We start from the raw sequence: 22,317 nt of genomic DNA on the forward strand, positions 1-22,317 counted from the left end.
CTAATTAGAACCTTATGAAAATTTGAGAGTTCAGTTTTGGAAATGATTTGTGTCAAGTTTAATATTTCTTTGGTGCATTGCAGTGGAGATGTTATTAGGTGAGTTGGATAGTGAGCTCAGATAGATGTCCGAACTGAAAGTATAAATTTGGGTATCATCTCTCTGCATAATTAGTATTCAGAACCATGAGAGAGGAATGGTTGCAATCATCTAGTGAATAGATGAGAAGGGAACCAACATCTAGGTCCTGAAGAACTCTAATTCAGGGATTGCAGAAGAGGATGGATAAAGTAGAGAGGGTAGGGAGGTAAGAGGAAAATAGAGGAGGGATGCTGTTGATACTATAAAGAAAGGAATGTTTAGCAGCATTGTGCTACTATCTGTGTCATTTAGTGTCGGTTCCCATGATGAAAGTGGTTTCTAGAACTGGTGAGTGGTTGAAGGTCTTCACCAAAATGAAGAGTGAATGAGAGGTAACTATGTAGAGTTGATACAAAGAAACAGTTCTTTTGAGATGTTTGAATATGAAAGGAAGTAAAGAAATGGGGTGATTGCAGGAAGATTTAAGACACGCTATAGTTTTTACAATTGCTTTTTTACTTTGAAAATACTTAATTTTGGAATAGGTTTAAAAGTAAGTTAGTTATACAAGGGAAAGTCTTCCTCTTACCTTGTCTCCCATCAATTCTATTTTTATCCTTCCTCCCAATTTCTATCCATTGCTATCATTTGTTTCTTATATACATCCAAAGTTTTGTATACAAATAAAAGCAAATGTGACTATGTATTCTAGATTTCCAGTGGTAGCATAGTGTATATATTTTTTAGTGTCTTATTCTTTTCTCTGAAAAATGTCTGGAGATCTGTGTTATGACGTAGAGGTTATTCATTCCTTTTTATTTTGTAAGCAGATTTATAGGAATCTCAATTCGGAATATACTAAAATGTCTTTAACCAGTCACCTTTCACTATTACAAATGCTGTTGCAATGAATGACCTTGTACATTTGCAAGTTTGTTTACAGTAGGGGAAATTCTTAGAACTTCTTGGCCAGAGGATATGCCTTTGCCTTTTGGTGGATGTTGTCACATTGCCTCCACAGGTGGTGGTCTTACATTCCCATGAGCAAAGCGGGAGAGTGCTGCTTCCCCACATTCACAGCAGCACACTGTGTGTTTTTGACAATATAGGAAGTGAAAAATGGTACAGTTTTTTTCCCTTGTGCAGCTGTAATTTTCATTTATTAGGAATGGGGTCGAACATCTTTTTGTATGTTCAAGAGCCATCTGTGTTTCTTTTTTTTGGGAGCTCTTTGCCCATTTTTTTTTTTTGTTTTTTTTTTGTTAGATTTTGATGTTCTCAGTTTTGGAGTTTTACCTACTATGTCTGAGGGCCTAAAAGCTTGGTGTGGCAGGAACATAGCATACAAGATGGGCGTGGTGAGCAGTAGCTTAGGGGAGAGGTGTGGCGACCAGCTCAGGAATTGCCCTCTAAAGTCCATTTGGTGTGTACACCGCCTTTTAGTTTATAAACCTATGTAAAATGTAGAAATGGAGATCCTATTAGGGATTCTTTAGCTACAGTGACTTCTGAAGTAATTATATGTCAGGATCAACAGAGCAGTTTAATTTGGAAAGAGGATGGGGATATCAGCAATGTTCTCTTCTACATGGTCAGTGAAGGGTCTGTCTTGCACTCTGGTTTTAATTATTACCAGGCCTACTTAGCTATGTAATTAATTTCCAGTAGTTATTGGTAGAGTTTTTCCATCTATTACTTCTCATTTAAAGGAGAAAAAAATGCTCTTTTCCCTTCATACAGTGAACAGAGCTCAAGCTGACCCATGGTTTCTTCATTTGATTTCTGCGAAGCACCTGGCAAGATTACACTTTGCCTCGGCTGTCTGAAAGTAGAGCATTCCTGTGAAATCTTTCCAAAGCCGAAATGGCAGAAAACGAATGAGCAGTTACCATTAATTTGTACGGAAAATTTTTTGATTTTTCTGTGACTCCAAAAACAACCTACCAAATCATAACAAATAATACCTAAAATAACACTAACATACAGTAAAGGTGCTGCCATTTTAGATGCTTGGGTGCGCGCTGTCTCTGTAATGGCTCATTCGCTGCAAAACAAATGCTGAATGCTATTTTTGCTGTTTGCTTTTTTTTTGGTGAAAATGAAAATCTTCTTTGAGTGTTTTTGATTAGTGCAAAACAGGTTTTCATGTAGGTCTTTTGTACATTTGAAGTGGTGTAATGCAAACTTTCGCAAAGTGGGGGATACCTGTATTTTAAAAGCACAGACTTGTTCTGTGAGTAACCGCCAAGAGTAAGTGCTTCCCCTAGGAGCTCCTATGGTCTCCATCACTCAGAAATGCACAATCCCCAGCACTATACCGTGGAGGACTGTCGTGGGCTGGACAACTAGCAAAGCAGCAGTCTCACACACGTTTGTGTCTTCCCACAATGTCAGACTTTATTAAAATAAAGCTATGGATCTAGTAGTACTAACTCGGTGTACCACGGGCATTCACCAAGGCTCCAGTCAGAGGATAGCCTCCAATAGTTGCGGTAGAGAGGTTTCACATGAGGGTCACACAGGTTTGCAAGCACTAGGGTTAGGCAAAGAAAACAGTCTTAAGAAAGAAGGATGAGAGAGAGAGAGTCCGTTGTTCAGCGAGAGTCCCTACCCTCGGGGGTGTGTAGTGTTGGGTGTCATGCCGGACTGGTGAGATGGTCAGAAGGCGAGGCTCCGAGCGCTCTGTCTGGGATGAGTGCATGTGCGGCTGTCAGCTCGTCGGTTGCAGCCTGAGCGATGAGCTGTCAAAGAGCTCTGATTTTATGCTCGAGACTGGGTGCAGTGCGCCCATCTGCAGTCCAGTAAAGCCATCCAAATGGTCACACCTCACCCTGCATCTGGAGTTACGTGGTTAGGGCCTCACTGGGTATGCCTTTCACGTGATGCTGTGGCATGACTGTCACTTTATGACTGACATAACTATCAGAATTACTAGAGTCCATCTTGTGTTTGTAATTAATGCTCTATACAAGGGTCAATTCTTGCTTTGAGTATTTCCAGCTGGGAACTGTAGTTCTTTGTCAGTCTCTTATTTCTTCTCTCCCTTTCTCTCCTCTCCTACTGCTTCCTGTTTCTGTCCCCTTCTCCTCATTCTTCCAATCCTCCAACCCTAGCTGGCTAAAGGGAGAATACTTTCTCATGGATCACTTCCATTGCTTTTGTAAAAAGGTTTTGAAAACATGGTTACTCAATGCTGTGTTTTGCACAGTCCCTCTAAAGAACGATAAGTGAAATGTAGAAGAAAAAATTAATCCATCAACCTGAATTTTTATTATTAATTTTGTCTTTTATTGGTTTTAAGAAAATTATTATTCAAGACGCATCTTAAAGGTGCTTCTAAATTTTCTTATTAAAGCATATTCTATTTTTTGTAGGCTTTCAAGGATTTGTATTAACAAAGGTGCACACCCTGGGATGATTAAGTGTAATGGACATTTGTTCTGTGGTAAACACCCCCCAGCCCCTCCAAAACAAGCTGTTGGGTCAAAAACAAACTTTTTTCCCCTCTTTGTTCTTAGTGAATTTTTATTTATATCAGCGTGCTTAATTGCCCTACCTAAATCTTTCGATTTACTGTTTTATGCATATGCTGCTCCTCTAGTTGACTTTCACATGGAACAGTTGTGTAAAATAAATGTTTTGTTCTACTGAGTAGTGTTGATATGAACCATGCCCATCTCTTGTATAATGCCATGATTATGCAGAAGCCTGCAGGGGGAAGGGAAGATCTGTTGTTGGCAGAGTCAGCCTGTGCTTCGGAGCAATGATCCTGCACTCATGCATTCTCCCATTACTTGCACGTCTCTCACTGATGGAAAAGGCCAAGAACTGACATGTTCAAGATCTTGGAAATTTTGGAAAGAGCCACACAGCTCCTTTTGAAGCCCGATCGTTAGTCTTTGTAGAAATATCATCAGGCAAACTCAAGGCCATGTAATACTTCTGTATTTGTTTTTAGATATTCTCTGCATTATTTTTGATCAAGACGCAAAGAGCTACTAAGGAGGCATTCTAATTTCCTTAAATTTACAGTCCCTGGAGTCAGTTTGTCTGGATTTCTGATCCTGGTCCACACTTTTACTGTGTGATTTTAGGCAAGTTACTTTTCTAAGGCTTAGAGATTCCCCCTCTGTAAAACTGGAGTAACAAATTGGGAGGATTCAATGAAAACAAACAAACCCAAATTTGACATGCTTGGCTCATTGCTGAGCACAAACTGTGTACTCAGTAATGTTAGCTATTATCATTGCTAATCAGATTTTTGTTACTTTAGATTTAAAAGTAACATGTTTTATGTATATGAAGAAATAGTTTGGAAAGTAAATGTGTTTCGATTAAAACAAATATTAGTTTGTTTTTCTATCCTCACATTCAAAGTGGGTGATATGTCAATGACCATCATTTTCTTGGCTCATTGAGTACGAAAAGGCTTTTAGCAGTGGGGAGAAAAGTCCCCTGGAAAATGTATATCAGGCCACTGTTTTCTTGATGGATCACAGCAGGAAAATAGTTTATGTTCTCACCTTAAAATGAAAGAACACTGTTGACTGACTCTAAGCTCTATGGAAAAGGAAACTTAAAATAAAATAACAAAGGCTTGATTAGTTTTCTTAAATGAAAAAGGCAACATACGCTTTTAAAAATTCAAAGAATACAGGTGAATATAAATTAAATATTAATGTGACCCTTCACAGGATTAAACTATATAAAATTATAAAAATAATGTCCACGCAATTTAAAAGAAGAAAAGAGACGAAAATAAAAGGTACACAAGAGGCCGGCCTGGTGGCTCAGGCAGTTAGAGCTTCATGCTCCTTACCCTGAAGGCTGCTGGTTCGATTCCCACATGGGCCAGTGGGCTCTCAACCACAAGGTTGCTGGTTCAACTCCTGGAGTCCCACAGGGGATGGTGGGCTCTGTCCCCTGCAACTAAGATTGAACACGGCACCTTGAGCTGAGCTGCCGCTGAGCTCCCAGATGGCTCAGTTGGTTGGTGCGTGGGCTCTCAACCACAAGGTTGCCAGTTTAATTCCTCGAGTCCCGCAAGGGATGGTGGGCAGCACCCTCTGCAACTAAGATTGAAAGGACAACAACTTGACTTGGAAAAAAAAAGTCCTGGAAGTACACACTGTTCCCCAGTAAAGTCCTGTTCCCTTTCCCCAATAAAATCTTAAAAAGAAAAAAAAGGTACACAAATACTATATTGGAGGACGACTGAAACTTCCTCTCACTTCAAGGACAAACACCTCAGATAATTTCATATATATGCTTCTAGACATTTTCTTTGCTTAGAACAGAATTTCTCTTTTTCTCCTTTCCTTTTTAAAACACAAATGAAATATGAGACTTACTCTTCTGCACGTTGCTCTGTTTCACCTGAGAATATAACAGGGAGTATTATAAATCAGCACTTGCAGATTTATCTTTAAACAGCTAAATGGTGTTTTTAGATGCAGTCTCATAATTTATTTAACCAATCTCCTTCTAATGGATATATAAGCTTTCTAGGTCTTTTGTTATGTCTGTAAATCTTCAGTAAGAATTAAAATTATGTGTCTGTATATATGTGTGTATGTATGTGTTTGTGCATATATTGTGCGTATGTATATAAATATGCATGTGTGTGATGCAAGTATCCTACAGCCACGTGTAGGAGAAATTCTGAAGCACATAAAATTGAGAACTGTTCTTACATTGCATTCTAATTCCATCAGTGTATACTGCTGTCAGCTGAGGAAGAGGTTGGCAGCTTCCCCCTTCCTTTGCGAGCGTTAGGTAGTATCCGTACTTAATATTTTCCAATTTCATTTTGTGTTTTAAAAATTCAGTAAGATCAATGTGTTTCAGGATAAATTCCAAATAGAGCAAAGATCTAAGTATGAAACCATATGTGTAAAACATGGGTGAATTCCTGGGAGCCATCTGGGAGCAAAGGAAACTTTCTGATGATGACTCAAAATCCAGAAGCCATAAGAGGTTGATAAATTTGATATTTAAAATACAAAAGGTATGAAGAAATTATAAAAGAGTAAAATGACAAACTGGGAAAAAATACTATAACTTCTATCATAGACAAATAATTAATATCCTCTCTGTATATAGTATCTTTTTTTTTTTTTTTGTATATAGTATCTTTATGTGTCAGTAAATTAAAATTTGAGCTGGAAATGATTAGCCCTGTAGAAAAGTGGGCAGAAGATATGAACAGGTGGAAAACTGAAAAAAACCTGCAAATGATCCTTAAACATATGAAAAGATGCTCAGCTCATTCCTATTAAGAGAAATGCACATTAAATGCTCACCTGGCATTCTGTTTCCCACCAAACTGACAACCATACACAGGTTTGATAGCACACTCTGCGGGCGAGGCCAGGGACAGAGGCAACCTCATGCATTGCTCATGGGAGTGCAAAGTGAGACACCCCTTATGGAGGAGAATTGGACGGTATGCAATGGAATTACATATGAATTTATTCTTTGACCCAACAATCCCACTTTTTTGGACTTGATGCCAAAGATAATCTGGGAAAAAATACAAAATGATATATGTACAGTGCTATTTGTTGCAGCACTATGGTATGATCATGAAAGACTAAAGAATCAAATCTTGAGGTGTAGATTCCATCTGGTTAGCCTCAATTTCGTAGGCTTCCAAACCAGTCCTGATATCCCACCCAGCTCAGGCATTGGCGATATGTGGCTAATATGCCCATGAATTAACAGCGCTGTGGGCTGAATCTCAAAGTAGGTAGAATTCTTTTTTGGGTCCTCTCCAAGTCTGCGTCCCCAGGGGTGGTTGGTGCCTTTTTCCTGCCCTTCTCTTCCTTGATCTTTACTTGTCCATATACCTACCTACCTAGTCCCTTCTTTCTCCTGAGGGCCCTTCTTTAATACTGCTCCTCCCTCCCAGGCACTGGAGAACCTGACATGAATGCTCAGATTAAGGCACGACCAGAAGGCGTTCACCTTCTCTTCTCAGATATTTAATCCAATAACCAAATCATCTATTAGTGGTAGTAAATTCAAACACATATTTTATTTTGGGTGATCAAGTTTTGGAAAGGTAGGTCTTCTGGTATTTCTTGATTTTTCTAGATAGCGCCACTCTAAAGTAGACATGCTAAGCTGACTCTTTTCATCTGTTTCAAATGCATTTCACCCCATCCTGCCTCCCATGTTAATATTTGAAGTTAGGATGTATCTTAAAATTGGTAAGAACATGAATGTAATGCTGTGCTTTTCTTGAAGAGCTGTTGCAAAGTAGGTAGTGTTTCTTATAATTGGTGGCATCTTAGCATTTAGAACACTGGTAATGTGTTCATAAGGGGGCAAAACACGTAGATCAGTATTCTTTATTGGCAAATAGCCATACCTGATTTATTTTTCTCCTCACTCCTCTTTTGTAGTGAGTTTGTTTTCTGTTTTACTTAGTAAGAACGGGCTTTTGCTTGGTGATTGGGTTGGCACAGAGGAAGCAAATACTCAGAATTGAGAAAGGAAAATGAAGAAGTTTGGAGGGTCATATTATTTTTTTTTAACAGTACTAACTTGTATATGTATACCTTTTATTTTTTTTTAACACTACTAACTTGTATATGTATACCTTTCTTTCTTTTTTTTAGAGATTTTATTGAGGAAGAGAAACAGGACTTTATTGGGGAACAGTGTGTATTTCCAGGACTTTTTTCCAAGTCAAGTTGTTGTCCTTTCAGTCTTAGTTGTGGAGAGCGCAGCTCAGCTCCAGGTCCAGTTACCGTTGCTAGTTGCAGCGGGCGCAGCCCGCCATCCCTTGTGGGACTCGAGGAGTTGAACCGGCAACCTTGTGGTTGGGAGCCCACTGGCCCATGTGGCAATTGAACCAGCAGCCTTCGGAATTAGGAGCATGGAACTCTAATCGCCTGAGCCACCGGGCTGGCCAACATATATCTTTCTTGAACTCTTAGTGTTTAACATAACTGATTACTCCTATTTCAAATGCTTTCTTCTCTGCATTTCTATTATAGCATGTTTCCTAGTTTTTATCCTCTTGATTTATTGGCTCCTCCTTTTCAGTGTCCTCATCTCAACTTCTCGACCAGACGTTTGAATGATCCAGTGTTGTCTTCTACTTTTCTCTCTCTCCCCACCCCCCATATCCTCTCCTTAGGTGAACTCATCCATCCCTATAAATTCAGATATCTTCTATAGGGTTTTGATTCTCCCATTTGTGTCCCCAGCCTGAAAGACTCCCCTGAGCTTAGGTTTCATATACAAATGGCTGATCAGTATTTCTTGTTGGATATTTAATAGGGATCTCAAATATATATAGCGTGGCCAAAACAAAACAAAAAATCCCTTATTGGTTCTCTAGTCTCCAAATCTGATTCTTTCCAAACCCTCCCCATCTCAGTACATGGCACCACAAACATCTGATGCTCAGGTGACAATCCTTCCCATGTGCTTAGGAATCCTACTTGATTACTTCTTGCATGACTCATTTAATCTTTCAGCAAGTTCCCTTGATTTTACCTCCAAAAAACCTCTTTCTTCCGATCTTTGCAGATTTCTTCCCATTATTTGAGTTCCAATTCAGATTTGAACTTCTAAGGGAGACTGATTTTGATCAGCAAACCCCCCAATTATTCTTTGTCCATTTTCCTCTTTTATTGTCTTAATATCATTGACGGGTACCTGAAGTTGCCTTGCTTGTTTACCTGTTTTTTGTTTATATCAGACTTCCTCCTTAAGACTGGAAACTTCTTGAGGGTAGAAACTCTTGTCATAGCCATATCCCAGTTACGTAGAATGGAGCCTGGCATGTAGTAAATCCTCTGTGTTTTGGTTGTTGAGTGACTGATCTATGCTTGCAAGTAGAACAATCTCTTGACAATACTAAATAAAATACATTAACACAAAACCGAGTTCAGAAATATTGATAAGAACCTGTGTTCACTAGAAAAGAGGCATTCTCTTTGCGAGGTGGTTACTAAAAAATTAGGTAATTTCGTGGGCATTTTGGTGTATTCACAGGTTTCCTGTTGATTGTCACTACTGGGTTACCAGCATAGTATTCACTTTATTTTGAAAGTCAGTACATTCCAACATTGACAAAATTCCAGATAAAGTGGGACGATTTGCCTTATTTATTGCTGAAGTTCTCCTTGAGAGTGCTTTTGTTGAAATATAGTAAGAGTTGTCTGATGGCTTTAAGCTGACTGAATAGAAGAATGTGCCAGGATACCAAGCTGGCGTCTGGAACAGATAGTTCTGTCTTTGGTTTTTGTTTGTTTCAAATAAATCCACAACCTCTGTATTATTTTTTAATCATTAGCTAACAGACATCCATGACTTTTTCTCATCTGTATAATACATTGCTCATAGTTTTGCTTCATCTTTCGAAAGTTAACATTTGTTCAGTAAATATTTAATGAGTATCCACCATGTACATGCGAAACACTGTAATAAGTGCTGGGGATATAGCGGTGAATAAGGTAATGTCTCAGCCTTAAATATTTGGTAAATAAATTGGTGACTTTCTTGAAGCTTAGTTCAGAATATTAGTAGGGCCGCCTGAGCTTTAGGAGGTTGATAGAGTGCCATATGCACGTGGGCTCACACCTTTTCTCTCTGTCATCTTCCTCATTGTGCCTACTTGCATCTTGTTTAGTGTTCCATGGCTGTTTGAGTGTCTGTTCTGTGCCCCTGACTGGGTCAGGCCCTGGACCTTCAGATGTTTTCTTCAGGATTTCTTAAATAGTCATAAAGACAGATGGAAAAATGAATTCTTTTAATATAGAATTGTGAAGTGCCAGAGTAGTCTATGCACAGTGGATGGGAGTGTGGAGAGGAGGCGTCTAACAAACCCCCGGCTGAAACTAAAGGATGAGTAGGAATTAGCCAGGTGGGGAGCCAGGTGAAAGGGTTTATGAGTTGTCATTCCATGAAGAAAATAAATGTATTTTAGGAAGAGGAAATAGCACAAGCTTTAGAAATTCCAGGTGGTTTGGTGTGGCTGGAGGGAGAAATGAACATTGAAGTTGGGGGGTGGGGTGGTGGCTAGATCTGGATAGGCTTTGAATACCAATGTGAAATCATTGGAAGAGTTCAAGAGTACTATGCTCAGATTGCTATTAGAGGAATATCTTTCAGGGGACATAGTGGGGAATAGTGTGGAGAGAACTGGAAGAGGTAGATGAATACTCAACATTTCTGAGTTTGAGCAGGGAAGTGACATAACTGAATTTGTTTTATAAAAGGCCACTGTGGCTGTTGGGTGGTACGCATATGGGAGAGTGTTAATGGGAGGAGTGAGACAAGTTAGAAGGCATCATAGTATTCCCCTGATGTATAGTGATAAGGAGCTTCCCTTGCCTTTTTAACATTTCAAGAATTTTTGGATCTTGCCTGTTTATAAAAATATTTTACCATTTTTCTTGGGGAAAAACGATTTTGCCGAGTTACTGCAGTTCTGATGTGCTCTCATGTAATGCTCTCACTTGAAGTTACCTTCTCAGGCAGAGGTTGTACACACAGATGTCCGTATGTCCTTTTAGTTGTTCATGTCTTTTGACCTTAGCATCTGTTCTTATTGAAATACCATTGCAGGTGCTGCAGTTTTCAGTTTTGGTTTTCCTTTCCTTGGGGTAATCCTGTTTTAACGTGGAAGTCCTTTTAGGCAGCAAGGTAAATGAGAATAGCATCAAGCACTTCAGGCATTTATAAGTTCATTTCAATAAACATGATGGGTTTGGTTGAGTTATTGCATTGCTCTTGAGTTTATTATGGTATGTAACAGTATTTAATCAAATTGTTGAGAGGAATAAAAGCCTCACTTTGAGGTAAACTTTTAACTTTTTCAAGGAAGAGAAATTATATTTTTAATAATTTTTCAAACTGAAGAATATTCTGTGTATGATAATACATGTGCTTGAAAAATATTCACATGCAGCCCCAAAAGAGTCAATTAATTTCATATTCAGACGTTAAGATTGGGCCAGTTTCACTTTATTTTTTGGAAATTATTAAATACTCTCAGGTATTGAAAATATAGGAAGCAATTCTGATCTTCTTTATATTTTAAATGAAAAGATAATAGTACAGGTTATACATTTTAATGTTTATTTCTCATGAATATTTCAATATTATAGCAATTATTTATCGTGTTGTAATTGCTTGTTTACTTGGCTCTCTGCTACTTCTGTCTGCTCTCCCCCACTAGTCCCAGTGCCCCTTGGATATTTTTGACTGATTAAATGTGATACTTACTTTGCTTTTTTGTATTCATCTTTTTAATAGAAAATGCATCAGATGCAGATTTATGGCTCCTCAATAGTTGTACTGTAAAAAACCCTGCGGAAGACCACTTTAGAAACTCCATTAAGTAAGTAGAAGTTGATTTTTTTCTTATTTTTTATTTGTGAGGTAAGAGTTAATTTCAGGAAATTAGCTTTTAAAAGATTGATAATATAAATACGTATTCAGTATGTATCAAGAAGGTACGAGATGCACTTTTAAGATTCTATCGTTTTGAATTTATCTGACAATGAAACTGTAATGTAGACTTTTTGGTGGCTTGAGTATTTGTGAGGTTATCTAAGAGGTGACTTAAATTATTTGTTAAGTGTTAACGGTGTGCTTTTCTCAGGGAATCCAATCCACACTTTTTGAAACTACCTAAAGCAGTCCTTACCTCTTTTCTCCCTCCTGCCTGTTAGCACTGTTCTAGATGCTATTATAATAATGCCTTGCTTTGACTCAAGGAAAATACGGTTTGTTGAGGGAGATGCACATATTTATGTCCTTGGCTTTTGCTTTGTCCCCTCAAGTTAAAGTGAAAGAAGTATCTTTTTTTTTTTTCCATGTGCTCTGAATCTTAGCCCACCCACCATCTTAGAAACTTCATTCTATCAATTATTTACTCATTCTCCTGTAGTTTCACTTTCTCCTATCCCATTGATGCCTTTTCATTGGTATTTAAACATGCTCGGGTCTAATCAGCCCCATGTACCCATGTATCCCTTTAGCTACTGTCCTATTTTTCTTGCCTTCCCAGCTAGTCCTCAGATTCTTCATTTTCTAACATTACCTTCAAACTCATGCCCCTGCCCCCAAAATTGGTTTTATTATGAAATATACATAGGTAAGATTTATGAAAACTATACAGTTTAAATAATAATAAACTTAACACCTATACGTCCACCACCCAAGAAATAGGACATCGTCAAGACCTTAGAATCCTCATGTGTCCCTCTTCCAGTCATACCCTTAAAAATAGTAATTTTTATCCTGACTTCTGGGAGTCTTTCCCTTCCTTTTATTAGTATATGTGCTGCCGAAGTGAGCTCCCCTTACTTTTATTAGTAAGTAAGTCTATCATTTGTTAAGTGCATCTCTAAACAATGTGCTGTTTAGTTTTGCATGTTTTGGATTTTTATTTATTGGACTTACATTGTGTTCTGAGATTTGCTTCTTTTCCTCAGCATTATGCTTTTAGATTTATCCATGTTGCAGTATGTAAAGTAACTCTGGCCACTTGATGCATGAGTTTGCCACAGTTTATCCATTTTGTTATTGGTAGAGCTGTGAGTTTTTCCCAGTGTTTTGCTTGCATGAACACTGCTGCTATGAATATTTTGAACATGTTTTCTGGTGCACATGTGCAAGAGTTATTTTAGGATATACACCTAGGAGTTGAAATATTGAGTCACAGATGTGTGCATATTCAGACTAGTTGGCAAAGCCAATCCCTTTCCCTAAATGCATGTACCAGTTAGTGTTCACTTCCACCAGTAGTGGATTCTTGTAGTTTCAATTCTTGCTGATACTTGATATGTCTAAATTTTGCCAATCTGGTGGTGGAGACGGTTTCTGAGTGGTTTTAATTAGCATTCCCATGATTAATGATGTCAAGCATCGTTTTATGTTTGTTGGCCATTTGAATTTTCCTTTTTTTGTGAAATGGCTTTTAAAAAACGTTTTTTTCTGTTGGATTTCTTGTCTTTTTATTATTTATTTATGGGAACGCATTATACGTATTCTAGATGCTAATCCTTACTTGTTACACATGTTGCACATATCAGTTGTGTCTTATCTTTTCACTTTGTTTAGTGGTATTTTAGGATGAAGATAAATTCTGGTTTAAAATTTATCAGTCTTTCCCTTTGGGTCTGTGCTCTTAATTGCTTAAGAAATCTTTCCTTACCCTGAAGTGATTAAGATATTCTCTGTCGTGTCCAGCACAACACAGGCTGTGGGGAGGCGAGAAAAGGCAGCTTTGGGTTAAGCTTTAAGAAAGAAGCAGAGACTCAGTGCGGTTAAATCTCAGAGGGCCAAGGGTCTCGCAGCCTCGAAAGACTGGAGCCCCGAATCTGACCGACTGATGGCTTTTATGGATCACATACAAGGAAGCGGCATTGTTTTAGACACGGTCTGTGAAACTCATCCACTACGTCAAAAAATTACCTCAAACCGAAGTTATTTGTCCCAAAGCAGCCGAAGCATGTAGTCCCATGATGACTAAGGTGCGGTGTGCACCTCCCTGGGGGGCTGTCTCTCATGGTGAAATAGCTCCATGAGCTGAGCAGAAAGAGCCTGATCTTATTGCTATAAAGACCTCTCTCACAATTAGGTGAGAGGGAGCAGCAAGAGGCAGCAGCAGCTTTTCTCAAGCATGGGGGAACTGGAGGCAAGGCTCTTTCCCAGATCTCATAAGGCAGCTCATGGGGGTCTCAGTGGGGTTCCGTCTGGCTTGAGTTGTTTCCCCCCCCCTTGGGGAATCTTACTCGTCATTGACTGCAAACCCTTCTTTTGAAGACCAAACAGAGAGACACAAGGTGTAACAAGCTCAGTCCCAGAGAAGCACAGTCCCATAGACTCTTCTTTCCTTAAGGAAAGGTGTGGGGGGACAAATGGCTAGGCTGTTGTGTGACTGCAATTCTCCAATATTTTCTTCTAAAAGTATTACAGTTTTCACTTCTTACATTTAGATTTATAATCCATCTTGAGTTTTTTTTCTTCTCTTTTTGTACGGTACCAGGAAGGGCTCCTAATTTATCTTACATTTCAAAAAAAAAAATTGTATTTTTTATTCCAAGTAGACAGCATATTTTTCCAATATAATTTATTGTTTTATTTCTGTTTTTAAAAAATTGATCATTTCTTTTGATATATGTATTACCCACTGTCATATGTTGATGCTTGAGTGTCTAAGTCTGTCCCTGGGCTCTATTTAGTTTTATTGATCTATTTCTTTATTGTGGTGCTTATTCTACACAGTCATAATGAATACAGATTTGTATGAAGTCTAGATACTTGAAGGTACAGATCAGGAGTCCATTTAGAACAGAGTTGCAGTAGTCCAGGTACTGATGGCCTCATCTCAGGTGGTGGCATGCAGAGTTGGAAGGAAGGACTTGATTTGAGAAGGAAGAATTTTTTTTTTAATTAAAAACTTTAAAAAATTTAAATTTAAAATTAAAGTTGAGTGGGGTGACAGTGGTTAGTAAAGTAACATAGATTTCAGTATACAATTCTGTGTTACATCATCTATATATCACATTGTGTGTTCACCACCCAGAGTCAGTTCTCCTTCCATCACCATATAGTTGACCCCTTTACCCTTATCTACACTTTCAACATTGTTGAATATGACTCCAAGATCTCTGACTATAATGAAATAGGAAATTCCAGAAAGGGAGTTCAGTTAGAGGGAACACATGTTTTGGTTTTGAATTTGCTGTATTTGAAGTCACAGCTAAATATTGTAATAAAATAATGCCTAATATTTGATCCTTATCAATTGTCTTCTCTGTTGCAGGCACTGTTCAAAGTGCCTTACACCAATTGGATGTTACCTAGCTTAATTCTTGCAGTCTATCAAACTGTAGGTTTCGTTTGTAGTGGACACATGAAGCATCATCTGTTTGACAGATGAAGTTTTCCAAGTCTGTTCAGTTCATAAATGGTGGAGGTGGGATTTTGATCTAGGCAGTCTGACTGGAGTTTGTATGTTTAACCATTTTATTACTATGTTTCCCAGATAAAGATGGCAGATAAGCAGTTGTAGAATTGAGGCAGATATCAAAGAGACCAACCTTTGTGATACAGATTTTATATTGTTTGCATAGAAGTGATAGTTGAACGTGATGGCATCCTCAATGTAGAAATTATAGAAGGAGCATGGTGGGAGGCAGCGGAGGGTGGTGGAGATGTGGGATGGAACAGGGGAGCTAGGGTCACGTTTAGGAGCGAGAGAAGGAAGAAGTAAACAATGAGCAGAGAAGAGGTTTATCAGATGCTGCTCATTTTCAAAGAATGCTTTTTATTTTACGAGAAGTCTGTTGTGTTCTTAGATTATTGATTTTTTTCTCTAAGGGGAAGGTAAATATGACATAAAAGTATTTTTTGTGCTACTGATGCCCCCTAAGTACAGATCCCAGAGAATTTAGTTTCTCTGATTATCAGTCTTACAGTCTAATTAATGGCACTGTTTCTAGACAGTTTCTAAAAGTTTAAAGCCTCAAATATAACTTGTGTCAGTGGGTTTTGTTTTTTATATATATAAACTGTTGTGAATGTGGATCAGAATAATGTTGCTGGGTTTGATTGATTAAGTAAGGTAACCGTATAAGAAAAGTTTGTCATTGAAACACTACAGAGCTAGTGGAGGCAAGCACAGGTTCATTTTCATGCAATATTCTGCTTGATGGAAAGAAAATTTGAAAACAATGTTATAGGTGATTAAGTAGTTTTCAAAATGGCTTTGAAGGCTTTTGGTAGTTACGACTAGTTCTTGTTAACACCTAAGCTAACATCTGAATTGTTTCCAGAACATATATCACCCTGCAAAAAGCACAATGACAACATTGAGAAAACACCAAAATCAAGTGACATTGATACATTTAAAGACCTTAGTGATAGATGACCTACTCTTGTCAAGCATTTTGCTTTATTTAGATGCTTTCTTCCTTGTCATCACCATCTTCTCACTAAGAAAAAGAAAGATGAATAGTTCATAAACTTACTGTACCTTAAGGCTTGCTATCCACTTGTCCTCTATTATCCTCTAGCTCCATCCTTTCAGCCTCCTCTCTTGCATGATTTTTTCTTTTTTTTCCGTGATAGTGAGGCAACATTTAAATTCAGAGAGTCTAATAGGATGTTTCCTCTCTCCTTGTTTTGTTGTACCCAACCCCTTATGCTCAAATTGAAAGATTTACATGTATGGGCTGGGACCTACTCTTTCTAGTCTGGGGACCCTCTACAATAATGATTGCTTCGCTTTTCCACTTATCCCTTCTCACTTGTCATCACTTCTGCTCATTGGCTCGTTTTAAATGTATTCTTGGTATTTAACAGTTGTGTGTCTTTAATTCCCTACCACCTCATTTTATCTCTCTTGAGCCACTAGGCGGGAGACCATGTTGTTTTAACATGAAGTAAAGAATGATAACTCTGAAGGATTTACTGTCTTTCGTAGGATTAATACAACCTCCTTGATTAAGAGCCATGAATTGTGAATTCCTGACAAGACAACCATGGATTTTTGTTGTTGTTTGGCATTTCTCCTGGTGCTGGTCAAAAGTGTTAGTTTTGCAGCTTCACAGTGTAAACAATATCGGAAGGAGTATTATTTAACACTGGTGAATGAGAATATTGGCTGAAAATTATTTGGAAATCTTCATTTTTATAAACTAGTCCTGATAAGAGATCATTTCATCTTTAAATAATTCCTTAATCAAGTCAAGTTAACCAATACGAAAACGGAGATCTATATTAATCTGTAGGCTGTACTGTTCAGTACTACACTGGCTTTCTACAAGTTGATCTAATTACTAAAGTTTTACAGTGATGTTCCGATTGATAAAAGTGTAGGAGTTTTAAAGAGCAAAAATGGAGTTAAGAATAATTTTTTTTGGCTGCCTCTTGAACTTTGAAGTTTTCAATGCTGTTGCCTTTACTAATTTTGAAAAAATTGCTAATGAGCTCCATGATTTGTGATGGCAGCCTATTGGCTGCGTCTCTAACCTCTTGAGCATTTGCCAGTTGCCCCGTCCGTGTTTTATACATTATACCAATTTGATTTAGACATATGGCCTTTAACTTGAGGGGTTCTTGAGCAAACAAAGATGTTTTTGAAAGAGATCAAAAGTTTCAAAAAAACAAAATTTGCTCTTAATGAGAGTATCAAATAAGAAAACTCCTTAGTTAATGCTTTATAGAAATGTGGGATCTTTTCCATGCCACCTAAAGAAGGTCATTCAGAGGCTGGGGAAAATAAACACATCTTGTGTGTTCTGTATAAATGACAGAAAGAATAGCCAGCTTGCTTTGATCATAGACTGTCAACCTCTGTTTGACCTTGTGCATTATTAACCCAAATGGGCACTGTGGTTTAGCCCTACTGATAGTAGATAGACAAGAGTCACTAGTTCTTTGAACCACCTTTGCCTGTAGAAATAAATAGTAATGTTGAAGGAATGGTTTAGATACCTGACTTGAAATTACTTGAAAGAATCATTGGAAATATAAGGAGAAATGGACAAAGAAGAAAAGTGTGTGTTGAGACAGAGAATACCTGCTTTGTATAATGACTTATGTCGGACAGCTCCTTATATAGCATTCTGTTGATTAAACAGATTATTGGATGGCCATTCTGGTTGAGAAAAGACCTTTTTGCTTTATGTAGATTTAACTTTGAATTATTCATTGTAAATTGAAGTTGGGGGAGGTACCAGAATATTTCAACTTGAATTTGTAAAATGAATTTCCTTCAAAAAAGCTTGACTTATTAAGAACAGAGAAGTGCTTTTCCTCTCAGTTATTACTTATCCAGCTTAAAAGAAAATTAAAAAAAAAACCACTTGACTGGTTCTATTTTTAACTGGATTTGTTAGTAATCAAGTTATCTTTTTCTTTTTTCAATTAAGAAAAAATTAGCATTGGAAGATAAAACACCAACATTCAGTTTGGCCTTTTTGCAAGAAACAGGTTAAGTAACACAAATTGTTTTGTTAAGCATATGTTTTAATACTGTGGGTTGTGGATTTCTCTTTAAACTTAGGTATTTTAATTTTGGCTTTTCTAGCTGTATGAAATGGCTTTAGTTGAATATCAGTTTTACGTTATTGCTTAAAATGTCATTAGCAGGTATAGTGAATCACTATGTGCTTTTTCCAGTCGTAATCCCATTGTTTCAGCTATTCTTGCCTACCGAAATTTTCCCTTTGTTCAATTCAATACGTATTATTGATTAGGTATTGTCCAATGTGATTGCTTTTCTTTAAACAGTGCTATACTTTAATGAGTTTACACTTCCTCCTGCCATTTCCCATCTACTTCCATTGTTTGGATACTATTAATATCTATTTGCTGATTACTTCCAAATCTGTTTCTGACCCTAATCTCTCCTTTTAAGATCCAAACTTGTGTATCCCAATGCTTCCTGCATCTCTCCATGTAGACCAGCCTTTGACACTTCAAAGCATCATGTCAGAACCTTTTAACTACCTCGCCGTTTCCCCAGCTCGTGTTCCCATTCCTAGTGCCCATTGGTTTGGTTGCACAGTCACCTACTAGAGTGGGAGTTTCCCTTGATTCCCTGTTTCTGCCCCCTTCTTGCCGCCACATCCTCACGGTACTTCTGAAATATCTTTTCCTTCCTTCCCTTGACCCTTTCTCCTCTTTCCTTTTGCTCAGTGTTATTAGTGTTTTACTGTTTACACGGTAATAAAATGTTCCTCTTGGAACCTGCAGTGAACCACGGTGTTCTCATGTTTTATCAAATTGCCACCAACTAGACACATATCTTCTGAATTTAATGCTTTCTCTCCGTCCCTGTTGCTAAGGTCTTAGTCACGGTCCTCATTGTCTCTTGCTCATAATATTGCAATAGACTTTTAGCTCGTTCTCAGCTTCTTTTCTGCTCCAGTTCATGCTTTCCTCTCTCCTTCACACTCTGTAATGCTTCCTTCTCAGCTACAGGATACAGATGTAATTTCACCGTGTAACAAGGTCTGTTAAAACTTTTGTTCCTTGTCTACCTCTCTGACCTCTTTTTTTTGCTACTGCTCCATAGAGGAGTAATCATATATATATTCCTTTTCTCCTAATATATCTGACTTTTCAAACACATATGTTTGCACTTATTTTTCCTTTTCTCTGGACGATGCTCTCCCTTTCCCCCAAATGCATGCTATGTGCATGAGCATGTGCACACATGCTGTCTTTCTCTCTCACACACACATCCCATGTAATCCTGCCTAGCAACCTGTTCTTTTGGAACTCCTATCAAAGGTTATCTCCTTTCTAACTCCCACCTCTTACCACCAAGGTCCACAGGTAATCACCCTCTGTTCTGTGTTCGTCTTTATCCCAAACAAACATCTCTTGTTGCATATTACATTTTATTATTTGTTTACATATTTGGCTCTCTACTAGATTGTGAAGCTTGAGGTCAGGTTATTGACCTCAGGAAAATCCTTTTTTATGTAGTCTTTGATCCTCTGACTATCTCATGTAATAATTTTCTTTTTCTTGGGAAACAGATACCGTTAATAGAGTAAGACTGCTTGTCAGCTGTTCGAGGCATGCTCCCCCAAGGTCCGTGTGAATTGTCAGAAACCGTCTGTATTTGCACAAAGGGGAAAGAGCATTCTTTTTTTCAAATATTGTATTAAAGGACGTTCTTTTTTAGAAATCATGCTTTTTTGCCTTTTATGTTTTGCTTATGGAGTAGGAAGAAACCTGCCCCTTGTTGTCCTAAATGAGGCAGGAAACTTCTCTTTGTCGCTAGTGGTTCACAGTTTCTTTCCAGAGGGAAGTAGAAAAGGGGTAAGAACTCTTTCTGTCTTGGAGGGGCCCCTTGCTCATGCTGGCAGAAACTCAGCTGTGATTGGCTGGATCCTGTATTTCCTGGCAAACTGAGAGAGCTGAGCCAGTGTCAGGACCTTAGCCATTAGATTAATTGAAGCATCTCACCTTGAGTTAGAGGGTAGGAAAGGTGTAGATAAAACCCTGGTAGTGTTTAGCTTTGAGTTTGACACACAATTGTAATTACTCAGTACATGTTCGTATAATTATGTTGAACCGATGTTCTCCCTTTTTTGGGGAAGAAAATTTAGCATCATTCTGCTGTCAGTACATCAGCAAGTCATTGTTAGTATTTTATGTTAGGTATATTGTAAACTATATATTAATATCGTAGTACTTGTCTTACACTTGAGTATTAACTTTTCCAGTTATGATGAATGAACAAAAAACATCAGATATATCACTAAAGTGGGAGAGAAATCAATATGGCAGTTGTGGGGGAAGAAGTAGAAGTGTCAGAAAGGTTAACTTGATAAAGAATCTCTGTGAGAGGCGTTTACCAGTAAGGTCTCTTTGGGCACCGATATGGTCTTGCTTGTTACTGAGGGATTCTTGGTCTTTCGCACAATGCCTGGTAAACAGTAGACACTGAGTTATTCATTAGATTGAAGGCTGATTTGATGAAGACCAAGTTTCTCTGGTGAAGTTGCTACTTATGTGTTAGGTTTTCTTATCGTCTGCCATATGTGAATTCATATTATTCAAGTCTGAAGTCATGGTTCTGTTTAGTCTACTTTCTGTTGTTGCTAGGAGTTTGTATTGTTTTTTTCTCCGTCAGCTAGTCTGGGGTTAATAACGGTATTGGAGTAACATGCTTTCTGGAAACATAAATGAAGAGCTCTGTGTTGATTCCTAAAGTGAGGGGTGAGAGTTATATATAATTCAGAGCAGATTTTGACCAATTTCCTGTTACAGGCTTTAGTTGCTTGTCCCCTAACCATGGAAAAACATGGAGATGGATGGGACTGCAGGGAGATTATTATGTGATATGTCCCAGTGAGAAATTTGATTGGAAATAAAGGATAAAGTATATTTTACGGTTGAATTCCTGGTTGACTTAAAAAAAAAACACACCGATAACTTTGTAGTTGAAAGATTTCTTAATTTGCAAATCAGGAACAGAAAAAGCAGTTCAGATGGTAGTAAGCCAGTTTAAAATGCAAAACTGTGTTTTGTAGTTATCTGAAATCTTTTTGGAGAATAGTGTTTTGCATATTTCATGATTACTGTTACATCAACGGTTGCTTTGTTTTTGCCATTTTAAGCAAGAGAGTAAGTGAAAGAGGTCAGTGTATTATGTACTGGCAACAGCTGGCTGATAGCATTGAATACTTACGTAATTAAATATATGTGTTGGCTGTTGTCCTAACAACTCTGTAGGTGGAGGCCCCAGAAAGCATGCAGAAACTTGCTTTAGCAGGATTAAAGAAGAAATCAACATGATCTAAGCCTGTGCTTCCAGCCAAGAGTGATTTCCTATTGTTTTGTTTTGAAAGACATTCTACTTATTCTTGGTGTGTGTGTTTATACAACAGAGAAAAAAAGACGCTTGTGTTTTTTTCTCCCCTTGCTCTATGCTGTGAGTGTGAAAAACAATGCTTCTTAATTTTTAGTCAGTAGTGTTGCTTAATAACTGATAACAAATGAAGGAAAAAAATGCATGACCTTTAAACTTAACATAGGACATGATACTAAAATATTAACTGTTTCCTTACTTATGGTGGCTCTTAGCTTGAGGTGTCCTCTGGGCCATATTTAAAAAGTTACTTCAATTTGAGACTACACTAAGGCTTGGTTGTCTATGAATCATACAAAATTGGGATGGGTGGCATGGAAGGATAAATAAAATCCACAGTTAAAATGGACCTGTACTTTTAGCCAGTAGTCTTATCTGTGGATGCAAATCCTACTCAAAGTATCGTGTGTTTACTTCTATTACTGTTTTTATAGTTTAAGGGCTGAAGCCTCTGAGTACAGGCATTGATGCCTGGATGATACCTTTGTGGGAATTTGAAAAAGGTGCCAGTCCTTATGGACACAATTCTGCATGGCTGTGTGTGGCTGCCCCATGTAAATCACACTGCATTTTGATCGTCTCTGTCTGTACTCCATTTCAGAATTCCTTAGGGGTAGCCGCCGTGTCTTTTATCTGTATCCCAGTACCTGGTACACTGGTTGACAATGACAGTTGAACAAATGAAGTAATGGACTCATATGTTTGCTTTCTCTGTAGGTTTTCCCCATCCCTTCCATCCCCGACCTCCATCAGAACTTCTTTTGTAGCTTTTCATAGAACTTTTCCCATCTCTCTTTCCTATTAGATTGCATTACTTAGAAATTAAGGTCAGAGAAAACCCAAAAAGTGGAGGCTTAAGTAAGATAGGGAAT

General features: G+C 38.0%; 1 protein-coding gene across 2 annotated transcripts in view; it reads left to right on the top strand.

The window, feature by feature from the left end:
• The window catches only part of CDKAL1 (CDKAL1 threonylcarbamoyladenosine tRNA methylthiotransferase), a 629,213-nt gene that overhangs the window by 99,688 nt on the left and 507,208 nt on the right, over positions 1–22,317 (top strand). For both annotated transcript variants that reach the window (XM_081056268.1, XM_081056269.1), the window contains one exon: positions 11,356–11,440. In XM_081056268.1, coding sequence (XP_080912394.1) covers positions 11,356–11,440 — 85 coding nt within the window. The remainder of the gene's footprint in view (positions 1–11,355; positions 11,441–22,317) is intronic.

This window comes from Rhinolophus hipposideros (assembly GCF_964194185.1).
Source record: "Rhinolophus hipposideros genome assembly, chromosome: 8".
NCBI classification, from domain to species: domain Eukaryota; kingdom Metazoa; phylum Chordata; class Mammalia; order Chiroptera; family Rhinolophidae; genus Rhinolophus; species Rhinolophus hipposideros.